At 40.6% G+C, this 19695-nt stretch overlaps 1 protein-coding gene across 10 annotated transcripts in view; it reads left to right on the plus strand.

Moving 5' to 3' along the window:
* Positions 1 to 19695, plus strand: part of LPP (LIM domain containing preferred translocation partner in lipoma) — a 682444-nt gene that overhangs the window by 549140 nt on the left and 113609 nt on the right. For all 10 annotated transcript variants that reach the window (XM_058732400.1, XM_058732405.1, XM_058732402.1 and 7 more), the window contains one exon: positions 19190 to 19359. In XM_058732400.1, coding sequence (XP_058588383.1) covers positions 19190 to 19359 — 170 coding nt within the window. The remainder of the gene's footprint in view (positions 1 to 19189; positions 19360 to 19695) is intronic.

The raw sequence follows: 19695 nt of genomic DNA on the forward strand, positions 1-19695 counted from the left end.
CCAAATATTCCCCATATGTACTAACAGACTCTATAAGGCAATTTCCTCCAGGTTGTCATTACGCGAGCTAATGTGGACGTTAACACAGGCACTATGAAGCCAATTACTCTGCTGCTGTAGTTTACTAAAGGTTGCTTTTGCAATAGGGGCCGTGTTACCTAATGGGCTCTGAACTTTAATTTGCTCATGATAATAACAGTGAGTAAATGTGTCTATCCGGGGGCTTCAGAATACACTTTTACATTTTAGACCTACAAGAAAAAAGTACAACGTTTTATGCTTTGCTACATCCGTAGGTTCTGTTAGAGCATACCAAGCCTGATATTTGACACCAGTTTTCATAAAGAGAAATCATATTAATTGTGTCTCTATCCTTTCACACTAATCCATTATGAATATTTTATTCCAGAGTTAGAAAAATTACATTCACTTATTACTGAAGAACATTTCTTTATAGGGAGTGCTTTATACTTTAAGACCTCATAACTTACTTTAAATATTTCAAGCACGATAAATGGTAAGAAATGAAAAATAAGCCTGGATTCGTAGGGTAAGGACCATTTACAAGTCTTTTGTCTTCAGATTGTGATCATACAGTTAAACTTATTTGATGTGCTTAGCAGGTTGTAAAATTCATATCTTTCTGTGGTGATCCATGGGAGATGACTTCATCATAATGAAACACTTTTAAATTTGATTTTTGTGAGTTGCAAAATGATTATCATTTTCCCCTACCAGGAAGAAAAAAGTGTTTTTCTTTGTTTAACATCAAAAACCCGATACTAATTTTGATCTCTTGACAGAATGAAAAATCTCTCTGCTGATACTCTGCTGCTTCTTAGTTTCCATGACCATGCAAAGTTACTGGTTTTAGCAAATAAACACATTTGGGCCAAAACATTAATTTACTTCATAAGATGTATACAAATGCCCTTCTGGAAGAGAAAATAAATAAAAAGACAAAAGCATGTTTTGCACCATCAGAAAAAATTCAAAATATGAGTTTTTAGTATCTTCCTAGAGGAAATGCATAAAAGAAGCATGGTATTTTGCATAACATGTTACTTAACCTAAAACTTTGAAATTTTAGGGCAAAATTTTATGGAAAAAATACGAGAGAACCTCCTTCAATGCACGTGGGTCCACTGAGCTAATCAAAATGCACTTTGAATTGAAAAAAAACAATTGAGAGAGAGGGAGGGAGGGAAGACGAGAGGAAGAAAAGAGAGTATGTAAGAGAGAGAAAAATTACACAATGTAATTGTAATATGTTTATATTTATGCCTATTTTTGTGTCAGTGTCCCACTGTTTGAATTACTATAGCTTTAGAGCAAATCTTGATTATCAGGTAATATAAATCATCCAACTTTGTTCTCCTTTTTCAAAATCATGTGAACTAATCTGCATTCTTTGCATTTCCATATAAATTTTACAGTTTGCCAATGCATGCCAATAAAATCTGGGAGGATTTACATTTAATAAGTCGAATAGGAAAGAAATGATACTTTACCAATTTTGTCTTCCAATACATGGACATGGTATATCTCTCCCATTAATTTTATCTTCTTTAATTTCTCTCAGCAATGTTTTTTGATTCTCACTGTAAAGGCCTTGCACATTTTCAGTCATAGACCTAAATGTAAAAGCCAAAATATAAAACTTTTACAAGAGAACATAGAAAATCTATATGATATTGGGGTAGACAACCATTTCCTAGAGAAGATACAAAGAAAAAAGTTAAGCCAAGAAAGAAAAAAAAATTTAACCTCTGCTTCCCAAAAGATGTCATTTAAAAAATGAAACCATAAGACATATACTGGGAGAAAATAAGTACAGTATGTATGTATCTGGTAAAAGAATTGTGCCCAGAGTATAAAATGAATTCTTACAAGAAGAAGGCATGCAGTTTGATTAAAAAATAGGCAGAACATTTTTTGCACTACTATTATTTTATTTTAATATTATGTTTTTAAAAGTATTTTTTTTAATGTTTATCTTTGAGAGACAGAGAGAGACAGAGCATGAGCAGGGGAGGGGCAGAGAGAGAGGGAGACACAGAATCCGAAGCAGGCTCCAGGCTCCGAACTGTCAGCACAGAATCCGACGCAGGGCCTGAACTCACGAGCCGTGAGATCATGACCTGAGCCGAAGTCAGATGCCCAACCGACTGAGCCACCCAGGAGCCCCTTAATGTTATATTTTTAAATTTAAATTCAAGTTAGCTACCAGTGTAGTCTTGGCCTCAGAAGTAGAATCCAGTGATTCATTACTTACATATAACACCCATTGCTCATTCCAAAAAGTGCCCTCCTTCACTGGGTGTTGTACGGAAACCAATTTGACAATAAATTTACTATATTGAAAAACAAAACAAAACAAAAACACAAAAAGTGCCCTCCTTAATGCCCACCACCCATTTAACCCATCCTCCTAACCACCTCCCCTACAGCAACCTTCAGTTTGTTCTCTGTACTTGAGAGTATCTTATAGTTTGTCTCCATCTGCATTTTTATCTTATTTTTCTTTCCCTTCCCTATGTTCATCTGTTATGTTTCTCAAATTCCACATATGAACAAAATCATATGATACCTTTCTCTGATTGATTTATTTCACTGAGCACAATACCCTCCAGTTCCATCCACATTGTTGCACATGACAAGATTTCATCCTTTTTCATCACCGAGTAGTGTTCCATAGTGTGTATAAACCACATCTTCTTTATCCATTCATCAATCGATGGTCATTTGGGCTTTTTCCATACTTTGGCTATCGTTGATAGTGCTGCTGTAAACAATGGGGTGCATGTACTCCTTTGAATCAGCATTTTTGTATCCTTTGGATAAAAAACTAGTAGTGTAATTGCTGGATCCTAGGGTAGTTCTATTTTTAATTTATGAGGAACCTCCATACTCTTTTCCAGAGTGGCCACACCAGTTTGCATCCCCACCAACAGTGATAAAGGGTTCCCCTTTCTCCACATCCTCGCCAACATCTGTTGTTTCCTGAGTTGTTAATTTTAGCCATTCTGGCAAGTAGGAGGTGGTATCTCATTGTGGTTTTGTTTGTATTTCCCTGATAATGAGTGATATTGAGCATCTTCTTATGTGCCTGTTAGCCATCTGGATGTCTTCTTTGGAAGTGTTTATTCATGTCTTCTGCCCATTTCTTCACTGGGTTATTTGTCTTTTGGGTGTTGAGTTTGGTAAGTACTTTATAGTTTTGGACTCTAACCCTTTATCCAATTTGTCACTTGCAAATATCTTCTCCCATGCCGTCGGTTGCCTTTTAGTTTTGTTAATTGTTTCCCTAAAGACCTAAATGTGAAATAGTAAACTAGCAAAACCCTACAGGAGAAAACAGGCAGCAACCTCTTTGATCTAGGCAGAACATTTGAACAGACACTTTTCTAAATAAAATATAGAGATAACCAACAAGCAAATGAAAAATACTCCAAATGTTTAGTCATCAGAGAAACATAAACTTTAAACCTCGTGAGATGCATCCACACATTCATTTGAATGGCTAATATTCAGAAGAATGACATTCTAGTTGCCAGGTGTCAACAAGAAGATAGAGGGACTGGAATTCCCCTACATTGTTGGCGAGGATGCAAAATAGTACAACCACAGTTTGGTAGAGTCTTACAAAGTTAAACACATATTTACCATATGGCTCACCTTCCATCTTCCCGTATATTGACCCAAGGAAAATGAATTTTTTTTCCTATAGAAAGACTTGCATACAAAAATTTATAGCACCTTTATTTGCATTGGCCAAAAACTAGAAACAACTCACATGTTTACCAATAGGTGAAAGAAAAAAGTGTGCCGTATTTTTTATAGCCAAATGCTATCCATCAGTAATAAGAAAAGGAACTTCTAATGAGTATAGCAACATGGGAAAACTGCACAAACATTACGCTGACTGAAAGGAGCCAAACCCCGTCCCTTCCCCCAAAAAAAGAATATGTACTATATAATTCCATCTTTGTGAAATCCTAGAAAAGGCAAATTTAATCTATAGTGACAGGGAACAATCAGTGGTTTTCTGAGGCTAGGGGAAAGGATTTACACTAATGGGGCACAAGGGAGCATTTTACACTAATCGGCATGTTCTAGAATTTGGTCCTGGCTATAGTTACAAGGGCCTAGGAATTTATCAAAATTTATTAAAATTCACAATTTAAATGGGCTCATTTATGACATGAAAAGTCTACCTCAGTGAAGTTTATTTGAATAAATAACAAAAAATATATTTCATCATTTAAAAAAACATGGCCAAGGTATATTTGAGTAAAGCCTGTTGGCCTTTTGTCTTGCATGAGTCATAGTGCATAATGTCATAATGAATTCTCAAACAATTTCCAGTTTGTGTTCTGTGAAAGGAGAGCAAGAACTTAAAGACACTTGTGAAACGTGAGTGCAGAATTCTTTGCAGTGTTGAAGTTTGGTTTCTTTTCCCCCTGATCATTTAAGCTTGCTTATCCATACCTGATTGAACAATTCATCTTTTTTTTTTTTTCCTAAGCAAAATGTCCTTATGGAACTTTCCCAAAGCATTCAACTTAGATGTTATTTTTAAAAATGAAAACATTTTCACTCTTTTATTCATCTACATAATAGTTAATTGAATAGTACAATTGCAATAACAAATTCAAATGGCATGATTCAGTTTGGGATCGAATACTGCTGACTCCCGTAGCAGGTTGGAGCAGGAGACAGGCTGTGCTCATAGTGGTTTTGGTTGGTTGTGCACAAAGACAGATGACTAAGGGGCCACTGATGTGGACATTGAGGATCCTGAGTTTGACACAGAATGCCTGACACATAGTAAATCTTCAATACCCGGGTAATTTGAATGTTTACCCTCTATAGGAGCTATCAGGAGTCTTTTGGATTGGCAGTTAGATGCTCAATAAATATTAAATTGAATTGACTCATGGAATTGCAGGAGTTAATTCCTTTATTCATTTATTAATTTTTGGCTACCCTACTTTAAAAGTGCATTTGGAGGAGTGCCTGAGTGGCTCAATCAGTTAAGCGTCTGACTTCGGCTTAGGTCATGATCTCACGGTTCGTGAGTACGAGCCCCGGGTCAGGCTCTGTGCTCGAGCCTGGAGCCTGCTTCGAATTGTCTCCTGTCTCTGCCCCTCACCCGCTTGCACTCTGTCTCTCTCTTTCTCTCTCAAAAACAAACATTAAAAAAAAATTTTTTTTAATAAATAAATAAAAGTGCATTTGGTCCGTGAGCTCCACAAGGGCCTGGCTTCTTGCTCTATCTGCTATGTCGGCCCACAGTAGTTACTCAATAAGCATTTTCTGGAAGCATAACCTCAGTGACTCTGCTGCCTTGTGAGGTGTCCTGCGAACGGGAATGGGTCTAAAGCCAGTCTCTAATAATACGTCTTTAACACTTCATTAGTAGGCAGATTTCTTAGGCAAACTTTTTTGTCTGGAAATTCCTGAAAAAATTATTCTGAGGAAGTGAATATTATGAATGAAATTATTCACACAGAGGAGAGCGAGAAGGGGCTCTGGTGGGTCATTCCCCTCCTCCGCCCTTCTTCCTATTCTCAAGATTCATTGTAGCTGAATCCTCGGGATCCTTAGGGTTCTTTGGAGAACGCTTGTAAAAGCTCTGATTCTGGTTCTCACCCTCGAATTTACAGAAGAGGGTTCTGAGGCCCAAGATGGCTAAATAACCTCTCTGGAACCTCACGCAGCTGTACCTGGTAAAGCCAACTTGTCCTCTAATACCATTGCTTTTTCAGCCACCCTTCTGTTCCAAGCTTGCTGTGTCCCCTGGATAACATCCTCTGTGTTTAATTTTTGTTGTTGTTGTTATTTAATAGAAGTCTTTTCTTGAAGATGCACTACCGCTCCTATTTGTACCGCCTGCAGCAAGCTAAATTACTCCTCGGCGTTCGCACCTTTCAAATATGTGTAGACCATAATCATGGCACTCCGTAGTCATCCTCCAGCCTCTCTCTGTGTACTTACATGGCTCCTTTAGTCTTCCTCAAGTCAGTCTCTCTCGTCCTTTATTGTGAGCACTATATTCTACTCCCTACTGCCTACAAGAGAACAGTCTGAGTATATTCCAGATGGGAAGAAATAACCCCAACATGTTGTAACAGGGGGGAGAAAAACACACTGATGAGATGAAAGGAACAATCTACAGGTTAATTAGTAGTATGGCCACAAATATGTGCACAGTTTTGTTTCAGAAATAAAGCAAGCTGTATTTGTTGTAACTATCTCTTCTTTGAACTTAACAGAATGCTGATAATGCCAAGCTGTGTTTACAGTCCAAATTTTTGCTAAAGACCTTCAACTTTGCACTCCCCCCTGTGTGGTATCTCTTGCCCAAGACAGAACTACAAATAAAAGCACTTAGCAGGAACTGATGCAAGAACCCGTCACGGAGCTGATCTGTTTTTGTGCAGTGTCTGTGGATTTATATGGTTTCTGGGAGCTCTCCCTATAAGCCTTACTTCGTAAGGAAGAACCCTTGTGTTATCTCACTGGTTATTAGGCAATTGGGTATTAGTCATCCTGTAAAAATTAAATGTGTTTACCGACTATGATCATCTAAAAATGGAAACTACATTAGTGCAAGAGGATTCTCCCAGAAATAACTCTGCTGACATAAATAGAACATGCCTCTTGCCCCGTTTCTTGTTTCTTTTATTTAACAGCTTTTATGGTGTTTCAACAATTTTGCGGTCTTGAAGGGCTGTTCAGAGATCAACAGTGATCAGGTTCTCCTTACCTGCAGGCAGGCTTACTCTAATTTAGCTGAGAAAGAAAAACGAAAGCCTGGGAAGGTTTTTTAGAGAAATGCTTGATTCCATGTATACATCTAATCGGAGGAGATAGAGAGGATCTGCCCTTCCCACGGACGTGGCTTCTTGAGGAAATGACCCATTTTTACAAACTCCACTATGGTCCCACAAGTGTTCCTTCATTCCCAACCAAATCCTTCCTGTAGAACTTTCTGAGCCTTTCTTCTGCTGTTCTCTCATGATCTCACAGGGCTCTAAGCTCCTACAAGGTAGAAATGTGGCTTCTTGGTGTGTTCTTATTATGAAACTTTGTGCCACACCTCAGAAATGATGATAGCCAGTGGAGTTTATTAGAACGAAATTTAAACTTTTCTACTTTTAAACCCAGTGATTCTGCTAATCTGAGGTGGCAAAGAAGGGTGGCTATTTATTTCCTCTCCCACACAAAGCAAGATTGTGAAGGAACTTTTTCTCTGAATGAAAGGGGAGAGGGGAAAAGTGGGAACCTTCTCATGTTTTATTCAGATGTTAACAAAGAAAATTGAGAAGTGTGGTTTCCTTAAAACTGACACCATTTTTATCCCAAACATTCTGGTAAGTGATAGCAGATGACTGTTCAAGCTTCTTGAGAGAGAGAGAGAGAGAGAGAGAGAGGGGAATATTTTTCAGGAGCAGAGTCCCAGCGGGAAGTATTACCTAAAAGTAATACACTAATTGCTTTCAATCTTGCATATTTCTACATACTGTGTGCATACATACATGTATTAATAACTGTTCCCAAGACGTCACTCTAGCACTCAGCTCAGTGTTGCTATGCAAGTGCCAGAGACAGAATCAATGCAGACTGCAGTTTAGCAACGAGAATTTTACAGACACACGAGGGCGGAGATGGAGATGGCCGCAGGTCCAAGATTCCGTGCCTGGGTCTCCCTCTGAGCTCTGATGTAACATCATGTGTCAAATATTCATGGCATCCATCGGCCCACTCCACTTAGAACATGAAACAGCACTGCCAGCATTTCCAAGGAGCTTAGATCCTCAAAATCTGTCTACTTACATCCAGGATGGCATTCCATTTTGTGGATTTGCACAGGAATTCCTCAGAATATGAATTCTGGATAAAGGCCCAGATATAGAAGTACATTGTGCTCTATTGTGCATGTGATTTATACCATCGTTCATAACAAAAATGTATTTTACAGTGATACATCTTGGAGGAATTCCTCACATTTTCTTGTCGTTTATCACTTAATATCGAAATTCCTCCTGGTAACCCTTTGAGTCACCGAGGGCTGGGATTGCTGTTGAGGTACCTAGGACCTACTGACTCAGGTGGATGAGGGAAGTTGCCCAACGCCACAGGTTATATATATGATAAAGCCAGGATCAGAACCCAGTTCTTCTAACCGGAGATCTACTGCTTATCCCACACGGGTGTTTTGTACCCTTTAAAAAACTAAATAACAAATAAAGTGGAAGCCTCTTATCAAGTGAATGTTATATATAACTCCAGTGTCCAAAAATAAATCAGTTCAGACCAGGTATGGTCAAACAGGAAGCAGAGCCTGGCCTTTTATGGCCCCAAGGTACCTCTACAGAACACCCAGATGTGTTTCAGACGGATGGATTGGTTCTGCTGTTTCAGAAAGTCATGTAGTTAACCTTGTTCTGGAATCATGCAGGACTCATCCTTGTGGACTGCCATGTCCCACAGGATGCTCCCATATGGATGAAATTTTACCCCGTGTGGAGGGAGAAATTCCTCACGCTCAGGCAACAGCGCCTACTAGTGGGGGAACACTCATATTAGAGGTGGCTCCCCCCGGAGATGGTTTGAGCCGCCAGATCACTGTGCTGGCAGCCCGAAGGCTTCCATCCAGGTCTCATCTCTTCTGTCAAGGCACGGCCTCTCCCGCAGCCTTTGTTTTCACATCTGTGAATGAGGTTGGACCAGATGTTTTCTAAATTTTCCACATGCGCTTTCCTTCTTAGACTTTTAAATCCCTTTAACAGTGTCTTAGGGGCCTTTCAGCACCCAGTGGAGAAACCAAAGCTGGGGTGTGATGTCAGGTGAGAATATCGCCCACCTCCGGGTTCAGCACTATGTGTGTATGTAATGTGGGCCAGGTGAAAGACCACTCGACTTGGAGCCAGACGAACCAAGTCTGAATTCCAGCTTTTCTGTCTCAGTCTTGCACAAGACTATTCTCCTAGGTTCACTCATTTGCTAACAAAGGATAGGTGCCTTAGATAGGTTTTGGTTATTGTGAGATAAGCTTCAAACAGCATCATGTAAATGATGACATTTCATGTGAACCTGCAGGATTATCTCAATCTTGATATGTCAGAAATTTAAAAGTAATGCTAGTCATAACTTCCATTTTTCTCTTTTTGGAAGCATCAGGTGAGAAAGCACGTTTAATACTGTAAAGTGCTATATAAGTGTAAGGAGTGCTTGGTAACATCATAAGAAGATGATCATGGCTATTTTGGGGGCATTGAAATACAATAGCTTTAGCAGGGAGCCTGGGTGGCTCAGTCGGTTAACCGTACTACTCTTGATTTCAACTCAGGTCATGATTTTGGGGTCATGAGATTGAGCCCTGCATTGGGCTCCGGGCTCTACAGTGACAGCGCAGAGCCTTCTTGGGATTCTCTGTCTCCCTCTGTCTCTGCCTCTCCACGCCCTCTCTCCGTCAAAATAAAAAAAAATAAAAAAAAATAAAAAAGAAAGAAAGAAAGAAAGAAAGAAAGAAAGAAAGAAAGAAAGAAAGAAAGAAAAAGAAAGAAAGGAAGGAAGAAAGGAAGAAAGGAAGAAATACAGTAGCTTTAGAAGCACCCTCGTGAGTTACTCAGGGTTAAGTTTGTTCTTAAAGAACCAAAATAAATTTGGAGATTTCCTACCACAGAAACTATGAGTAGCTGGGCAAATTAAAGCATTTTCAGCTTGGAATGGAGCTTAAAGGAAATACAGATTCCCATGAGAGATACCATGAAGCAGATTCCAAACATAAATCAAAAATAATCGTTGCAATAGCAGTTGTAACTGTACTAGTAAATATTGATTTTTATTTCTGTTAACGGGTCAATCATGAAATTAATTTTAAATGTAGGAAAATAGATTAAGAATTCAGAAGGTGAGTATGAAAATGTCCATGTGTAAAAATTAAGTTGAAAAGAAATCTTGACTTTAGTCAAAATAGATTGTGATATTCCTGTCAGGGATGTTGTAAGGTTTATACGAGCTTCCTGCCAGGCCGGATGTTTTTAGGAATCTTAGAATTCTAAAGCAATAAGCCAGGTTAGGGGATAGGTTAAGCGGGCTCCAAAGCCAGACTGCCTGGGCCCCTATCCCAGCTTCAATATTTAACTGCATGGCCTCGGGCAAGTGACTTAATCTCTTTAGGCTGCCATTTCTTCAGCTATGATGCAGACGATGATAGGACCTACACTATCAGGCTGGTGGAAGGATTACCTGAGATAATACATCTAAATGCTTAAAACAATGCTTGGCAAACACTAAGTCCTGCATAAATATTGACTGTTGTCATCACTCTGGGGTCCATATATTTTTGCAGGATTAGGGTTGAATTTCTAGCACTAAATTCTATGAGTAACATTTTGGTGAATATAAATCTTATATAACTGCCTCACAGATGCAGCTGCCTCTATAACCCCCATATTGACTGTCCTCTTTAAAGGTAGGCCCAGGGGAACCTCGGTGGCTCAGTCGGTTAAGTGTCCAACTCTTGGTTTCAACTCAGGTCATGATCTCATGGTTCATGGGTTTGAGCCCGCATTGGGCTCTGTGCTGACAGCTCAGAGCCTTCTTGGGATTCTCTCTCTCTCTCTCTCTCTCTCTCTCTCTCTCTCTCTCTCTCTCTCAAAATAAATAAATAAACTTAAAAAAATATATAAGTAGGTCCAGAGTGCATATCTCTGTGCTTTTAGTTGCAATAAGCTCTCTATTTGAAGTTGTGCATATTATACCTCCTATAGCTGGAGGGAGAAGGAATAGAGCCTGTACAAGGCCCTTTGTGGCTGTTGTTGAACTTCATGGCCAGATAGTGAAGGCAATCATCACCATCTTCTTTTTACAGAGGCTGAGAAAATGTTACCACTGTGCCACACTTAGCACAGAATAGAGACTTCATAAGTGCATTTATTGAGGGGCTGACAGAACGGCTGGACAGTTGACTCAGCTGAAACCACCTGATCCTTGAGGGGGTCTGATTATTGCTGATTGTGAAAACAAGTGCCCTCAGGCTCTGGAAATTTAAGAAATGTGTTCAGGTTCCCATAGCTAGTGAGTAACAAAGGCAAGACTCGCAGACCTGTCTGGTTTCCTTTACATCTTTATATAGAACTTTGTTCAAGGGCGCCATGTATTACATTCAAAACTGCAAAGCAGTGTTTTTTGTTTTGCTTTTGTTGCTATCTGGCTTTTCCTTTTATTTGAGCTACTTTTCCTGAGAATGGAAGTTGCCAGAAAGTGATTGTCCTGACGTTCACCGTGCATATACATGTTACTTAGTTCAGTGGAGGTTGGGACCAGGGTGCGTCGTGTCCAACTCACTGCCTCTGTCAACACAACTAAGTGCAACTTATTAGGATGTAATCTCTGCAGGACCAGGGCTTTGGTCCTGTCATTGCTTTGTAAGAATTCTCTAGGACAAACTACACTGTGGAGCACATCGGCATGCAGCTCCTTGTAGAGCAATGGTTCTCAAACCCACTGCACATTAGCATTGTTATTTCAGGGCCCCACACCAGACCAAAGAAGTCAGAATCTCGGGAAGTGAAGCATGGATATCAGTATTTTTTTTTTTTTTTAATCTTTCCTGGTGGGAATCCAGAGTTTGAGTTTCAGTACTTTCAAATCTTCTCTGAAGGACCGCCACCTATACTGACCTGCCTACCTCTAGCAGACACTGACCACACCCACGATTTGGGAGTTGGAGAAGTGATATTGTATCAGCTCTTCTTTTCCCGGGCGTGGGAATGGCCCACACTCCTACCCAGCACTGAAGACATCGTAGTTGAGTTCTGGGTGAATAATAAACTTTACTCATAGAAAAACACATGCTCATTAAGAAGATGGACTGGGGGCGCCTGGGTGGCTCAGTCGGTTGAGCGTCCAACTTAGGCTCAGGTCATGATCTTTGCGGTCCGTGAGTTTGAGCCTTGTGTCGGGTTCTGTGCTGGCAGCTCAGAGCCTGGAGCCTGGTTCGGATTCTGTGTCTCCCTCTCTCTGCCCCTCCCCTGTTTATGCTCGCTCTCTCTCTCTCTCTCTCTCTCTCTCTCTCTCTCTGTCTCTCAAAAATAAATAAATGTTTAAAAATAAAGAAAGAAAGAAGATGGACTGTAGAAGTCTGCCCTGCTTCCTATCTCAGCCCACCTCCTTCTGCCTCTGAGACCTTGGCCAAGTGACTTCACCTCAGATGTCTTGCCTATCAAATAAAAATAGGTAATCATTATAGTGCTATGAAAGAATGTATGTGGAGTGCTTAGGACTGTGCCTGGCATCGAGAAAAAAACACAGTAATTTTCTTTTATAGTTTTGTTATGCTTTTTCACAATGCAGCATAGTTAAGTCAGCAGAACATGTTTACTTTTGCAACCCCATGTGGGACTCCCCCGCCCAAACCACCCCCTTACCTGAAGGTCCAGCCTAAGCAAATATGTATCTATAAATGAATCACCTCATGGCTTAGCCTTCCTTTCATCAGTAGGATTCAGCCTTTACTCTGTCTTCTCAGCTTTGTGGCCCAGGCCTTTATTTGCCCGCTCCTGTACTGTTCTCTCTGACAATTTGGGGTTTTTTTGTTTGTTTGTTTGGTTGGTTGGTTGGTTATTTTTACTCAACTTCTTATTTTATACTAAGATGTTCCTTACTTTGTCTCTCTCGGAAGGCTTCCTCTGTCTACCACTGGTCTAGTGCTGTAGCGGCCGCTGCTCTTTTGCCTGCTGTGTGTGTGCCCACGTGTGCGTGAGAGAGAATGCAAGCACCTGCGTGTAGGGGAGAGAGAGACAGAGAGGAACTGCCATCTGCCACTTCCTCCCTCCCACCCGAGTGCCCAGTGAATCTGCAAGCATCTCAGCAAGGATCACCTGAGCAACAACATGATGAAATAGTACAATACGATCGTATACACACAGGCAGGGCGACAAAACTGCAGTCCTGCGGTCCAGCTTTTAAGATCCAATAAGGATTCCGTTATTCCCACAACTAAATGGCACTCACCATAGGAGACTGAATATCGCCACGTTATTTAAAGGCAGAGTCCAAGAAAGTAGGAAAAGACTGAATGTGGTGTACGATGTGATATGTAATATCACACCTTAAATGGTGACCAGTTGACATTCTTGATAGACTCTGTAGTGTCTAAGGCCATACAGCAGCACCGTGTGATACATGCATTTACAGCACAAAATGAGGCTTCTGTAGGAGTGCTTCTAATGAATATAAGTGAACTTCTTTCCCTGGCTTCCATTCTGGCAAGATATGAGAACATGTAGCTGATTCTGTTCATGTACGTTATCAGTGACTCGAAAGCCATTGAGAAGTCTTCCAACGAAGACATAAAGAGATAGCATTTAGAGTGATAACTCATTGGTGAAAAGTAGACCTTTTCGGCCAACTTATGAACAGTGTGTACCTGAATGGGTTTGAATGCATATTAAACAAGCCTATTTGGGCAATGCTCAGCCACTGTTATCCTGATGAGCAGTACAGAAATAGGTACCCCTTGGAACAGTGGCTCAAATTGGCTGAACATTAGAATTACCAGGAGCGCTTTTAAACTTCAATCCTAGGACATCCCACTTCAGAGCAATGGAATCAGAATCTCTGGAGCTGAAATCCAGTAATCCGTACTTTTTTTATGTTCCCCAGAGTATCCAGCATATTGGCAATGTTGAAAATCACTGTCCTACGACTTAAGTAGTTTAAAAAGCAGGGTGTCTATTATTACGTGCAATAATGCTACAGGATTCTATAAAAGAAAAGCTTTGGTGATTAGAAAATGCCGTCATTCTAGTACCTTCAGTGAATGTCAGATGGACCTGTCATATAAAGAATGCAAGTTTATTCTATTATCTTTTTCTACCTTCAGCAGAAGATAATTTCTGACTCGGCTTAATGGAGTATCTGCTTTAGAAAGATAACTCCAGTGGCCATATGTAGGATAAATTGGAACAATCTTTTTGTTTCTAGGAATACTTTACCATGACTTCATTACCCTGATATAACCCTATTGATTCAACTTTTCAAACAGGATTTTGTTCAGAATATTTTGAAGAAGGTGCGTAATGAGAAGCCTGATATGCGATCAGCATATAGGGTTTCAATTCATTGTGATTCTTAAAAAGAGAATATTACGTTTGCTTGTGCCTAAAATTTCTATTAAAACTCAGATAGCAAGGGAGACGTGAAGATAAATGTGACCTAGCTTGATGTCTGCATACATTTTCTAGTTTACTTTTGATGGTGAATAATGCAGAAGTTTGAAAGTATCACCAACTTTTAAGATGGCTATGGACATTTTTGACCCTACCCCCAAAACAAGCAGGGCTTGGAAAAGGGGGCCTGTGGCCTCTTATAGTAATGGTGCCAGGATCACAGGAAAAACATTTTCAAATAAAATTTTTTTTCACATTATAAAGGAAATATATTCATGTTACCAAAAGAGAAAACTGGAGCCAATAAATATGAAAACCTGTGTCCCACTAATCTACCTCCCTTGCTTACCCTGTTGATCTACCTGTAATATCACTCTCCACCCGTGCCCTTCCTAAAAATGACTTGTTTGAATTCTGCATAACCTTCCAGATTTAGCTCAATACTAAGACTTCCGTAAAGCCCTTCCAATTATAAGAGGAAGTGAATCAGAGATACTGGTGTAGTCAGGAAGCCATTGCAATGGCCCATGAATGATAATGGAGCCTGATTTAGGTAGTAGGCATGTTGCAGATAGAAGCCTTTCGGAGACACTCCAGAGGTTGCTATAGTTAGCACAGGGGACTGGGTGAAGGGGTGAAAAGAACCCATAATGGGTTCCACAGCAGATATGAAGCGATATACCTAGCAAGCAATAATACATAACCAAGCTTTAGAAACCAGTTCTTTTCATTTATTTATTGTTGGATCTAGGCATCTTAATTTACTGTCAGAATTCTCCTCAGACGGTCTGACCCTCTGTCATTGTTTTGGTTTTTTTTTTGGTTTTTTTTTGTTTTTTTTTTTAAATTACTGTGCTAAGCTGTGCCAACCAGTTTTTATACCAGCCCTGGGTCTGAACTTGAGCTTCCTACTGGCCCCTAATCAAACTCTGTTTCCTTCATGCTCTGATGCCTTCAAGTCTGGTACCATTCCCCCTGGCTTTTCTCATTTAAAAGTGCTGAATACTTGTCCAGAAGATGGGCATTCAGGTTGTGGTGTGCATTTTAATGATGTGTACTATAAGCCCCTCTAGGGGCAAGGATGAACCATGCTTGAGTGACTTTCTTTCCATTGTGAGTGCTTCCCGAAAAGGCATAGTTTGTAAATTCTGTTAATGTGAAAAGGGAACATTTGGGCACCTTTTCTGTCCTGCTGATGTGTAGGGCTATTTTTATTTTTTGTTCTTAGCTCTTTTTTCTGGGCTTGTGATTCTAAAGGTGCCAGACTGACTGCCCTCGAGCCCGTGTCCCCGATTTCTCCCAAGAATAGGAAAAATATGGGAGGCAGCAGAGCTGGTCATGTCTGGGTTCAGCGTATTAGCTTGACCCACTCTGGAAGAATATCCTCCAAAATACAAAGGAGAAGATTGTTCCTTATGAATCCGGCCCATCTGCTTTCATAGCTGAGAAGACAAACCCTTGTTGTGCCAGCACCAAGCCACTGCAGACGTGTGGGATCCAGTCAAGTCCAGCCACTCATTCCCTTTGGAAATACTAAAATGTTTTTCTCTCTCCCCTCTCCACCTGTCACAATTTCATCCTCGAGCTGGGCTCAAATGCATCTTTTCCCATAAAACCCTTCCTAAGTCCCCTATCACATATGATTTTCCTTCCACACCTCCACAGCACTTTCTCCTCTGGCACGTGGCACCTTTTTTTCATGTGATTGTAGAATGTACGTGGTCTTGTAATGCCTGTAAAAGGCACTGACCAAGTCTACTGCATTTCCATTTATCACAGAAAAGCAGAATATAGTACTTTGCAAGAGTAGATACCTGAGGAATGTTTGTTGAACAGAATGAAAATTGCAAAGCTTTTCTGTTCAGCCTGACGTTTAGGGGTCTTCCCTGATCTTTCTCTCTAATCGGTGATTGAGATTCTCTCCCAGATCCTCAGGGATAGCTAGCAAACTCTCCATAAACTGTGTAGAGTTAGCTCTTGGGTTCCAGAGATTATGCTGTGGATCAGCTGTAGTTTAGATCCCAATCGCTATCTCCAGCTGCTTCATAGACCACCAAGACATTTAGCCAGAATTCTTTTTGTTTGCCCAAGTGTGGTCCACACATCACTGTGTAGTCCCTGGTGGACTGTCAAGGAACCCAGTTTAAGGTCTAGGAAGGAAAAGAGTAATAAAAAATAATAATTCTGTTGACCTGAATTTAACAGATCTGAAATGTAAAATTACAGTTTTCACATGTAACCAATCCACTGTTAATAATCATCACATTCTTTTTTTTTTTAACGTTTTTTTTTTTGTTTTTTTTTTGGTTTTTTTTTATTTATTTTTGGGACAGAGAGAGACAGAGCATGAACAGGGGAGGGGCAGAGAGAGAAGGAGACACAGAATCGGAAACAGGCTCCAGGCTCCGAGCCATCAGCCCAGAGCCCGACGCGGGGCTCGAACTCACAGACCGCGAGATCGTGACCTGGCTGAAGTCGGACGCTTAACCGACTGCGCCACCCAGGCGCCCCTATAATCATCACATTCTTAAAAGATTGCACAAATATCACAAAACCTCTGTTGACTGGTGTTGTTTGACCAGTATTCACCAACAGTGCCGTTCAGCTCAGAGTATTTTCATGTCATTAGTATGTTTTTTTTTTTCCTGCTGATGCTAAACCTATATTTTTCATTATCACTATTGTATTGCATTGTTTCTTTAGTTCGCCAGAATACATCAGTGATTTCAATATGATTCAATGAAGGCGGGAAAAATAGTAATAACGATAATACCATAAATACCACTTCAGATTAATATTAAAAATGTAAATTTTTGTGAACAAGGATTCCAATATAAATATTGGAAGCAAATCTGTATGTTGTGAAACAGATATGATGGGTTTGCACAAGCAGTTGAAAAAGAAAAGTTTGAATACTAAACTATGCTAATGACTCCTTAAACATTAGACTTTATGAACTGATCCATTTGCCTATAATCCCAGTGTGTTTTCTGTAATGAAATGTCAGATAGTGGCATGAAACTCTAATTTTAGCATCAAGTTGAGACGTAGCACAGTGAACTATTTAGTAAACCAATTAAGCCGGGTTTCTTTTCTGAATAATCACAAAACAAGAGCCATATGCAATAACCTAATTTTGTTACTAAAGGCAATTAAGTTCCAAATTTTAAAGGCACTTTTCTAAGGTTATCTATCTCATAATAAAAACAGGTACAAGTTGACTCTTGGGCAGAAGTTTATAAAACAACCACAAGGTTTATTACAAAAGTTTTTATCCAATGTCAAGAATATGATATCAGGACTTTATAGTATCAGCTACCATAGTGGCAGTCAGTTTCCAAGAGTTTAATTAACTCTTTTTTTTCCAGTACTTGATATTTCTTATTCCTTCGGGGGAAAATGGACTGTCGTTTGGGTTATATTTTAAAAATACATTTAAGTCCTGCAACAGAATGTATAGAAATATTTTCCAGTGCCAATGCAACCAGAGAGGATTAGAAATATATTTGGCTCTTTCCTCCCAAGTTGAAACATTTAGCCCTCCCGTTTTTAAGTGTGAAATGGTTGTCAATCCAGTGGATGGAGTGCTGAAAGCAGTCTTCATGAGAAATCTCTCCGTCATGTCAGCTCTGTGTTCAATCCCGATGCACACAACGAAACAGAGGCAGAACGGCATCGTGGTTAAAACCATGGACGCTGGAGCTAGACTCCTTGGATTTGAATTTCATTGACCGTTTTTGTGACGCAGTTTCCTCATCTGTACAATAGGGAGAGCAACAGACCTACGACATAGGTGGTTGTAACTATGAAATGAGTTTAACATGTATATAAAGCACCTTGAAAATGCCTGTCACGTGGGAAACACTGGGTTTGCTTACAGCTTATGTGTAAAAGCCCACAGCGCAGATTCTTGCTGACATTCCCAGCGACCTGTAATTATTTGTTAAGACTTTTTACTTATCGAAATAAAGACTAAGAAAGAAAACTGGATGTGGATCTGACCTCTGGCTCAAGATTCCCATGACGGAACCAGATAGAGATACAGATTGCAACCAGCACAGGGCTTCACGCTGACATAAATATTTGCCTTCTGTAATGTTTTATTGTTCCTATTTAAAACAATGATTTTTTTAAAACCGAAATCTGATGTCCATATGTGGTCCACATGCCCCATAAATCAATTTAAGAATGCTGAAAGTTTACAGAATGCTGGGCTGGACAGTGACAACCAGGGCCTTCGGGACTCAAACCCCTACAAGTATGTGGAATCTGTTACAGGTTTTAGGGACGTTCAAAGTATGATCACACTTGGAGGCAATACTAACTGGATTCTAATAATTTAAAGGGTGTCAAGTGTAGTGGGAGACTTGCTTAATGAGGCCCTAGAAGACAGAACTGGAACTACTGGGTAGCAGTGAGCATGAGGAAGCAGTCTGGCTCAGTATGAGAAAGAACTTTCCAGCAGTCAGAGCTGTCGGGAAATAAAAGGGACTCCCTTTTGATCTGTCACTGAGGGCTGAATGCAGAGAGATTTTACAACCTGGGCTTTTGTGAAAGGAGGCGCAGTTTGAGTTTGGACCCAGTCCCCTCACAGTCTAACTGGACACGTAGACTCTCTAAGCAGAAAGACTTTCCTAGGCTGTGCCTTCCACTGCTGCTATGCTGAGTCATGTTCTTCCTAGACTTGTATGTGAGACTGGAGGCACAGCACTGGCCTCAACATTCGGAGACCTGAGTTCTACTCTGTCACGTCCTGTAGGTCCTTGAGCTGTGAGGGTCAACTTTTCAAATGCTTCGTGTAAAATCTCCATCATGGCGGCCTCACAGAGGTGAGTCCTGGCTATGTTGGTGATCTCGTGCCTGGTGGTGGCGGTGGTGGGGGTGTCAGCCCTCTTGCTGCCGCTGCCACTGTGAACCTGCTGTCTCCTCCATGTTGGCTTCTTCAGAAGGACTGAAGGTGTTCCTTGGTGTGCTCTTAGCAGTCAATCCCTTCTTTCTTTCAGGCCGCTGTGCTCGCTGTGGGGAAAACGTAGTTGGGGAAGGGACAGGATGCACCGCCATGGATCAGGTCTTCCACGTGGATTGTTTTACCTGCATCATCTGCAACAACAAGCTCCGAGGACAGCCCTTCTATGCCGTGGAGAAGAAAGCCTACTGTGAGCCCTGCTACATTGTAAGTTCAGACTCCCTCTGCCGCGCCTCCTGTGCTTTGCAAAGATGTCTTCTTTGGCAGAATGCCAGTCACTCCAGATAGAATGTAGTCATCGGATCTTTATTTCTCCACAGATTTCAAAGTGTGTGTGTGTGTGTGTGTGTGTGTGTGTGTGTGTGTAAATTGGCAGACCTTAACTTTTTCTAACTGTTCCCTGTTCGCATGCGGTCAGAAAAGCATGAGGAGGGTCCATCAGTGGTCTGCTGGATCATCACCTTGTGGCTTTCAAGCATGTATGTACAAGCTCTCACATCACCCCCTGAACATCAGAAGGTTTCCCCTAGTCATACCTCTTCT

Source organism: Neofelis nebulosa, chromosome 5 (assembly GCF_028018385.1).
Source record: "Neofelis nebulosa isolate mNeoNeb1 chromosome 5, mNeoNeb1.pri, whole genome shotgun sequence".
Classification (NCBI taxonomy): Eukaryota; Metazoa; Chordata; class Mammalia; order Carnivora; family Felidae; genus Neofelis; species Neofelis nebulosa.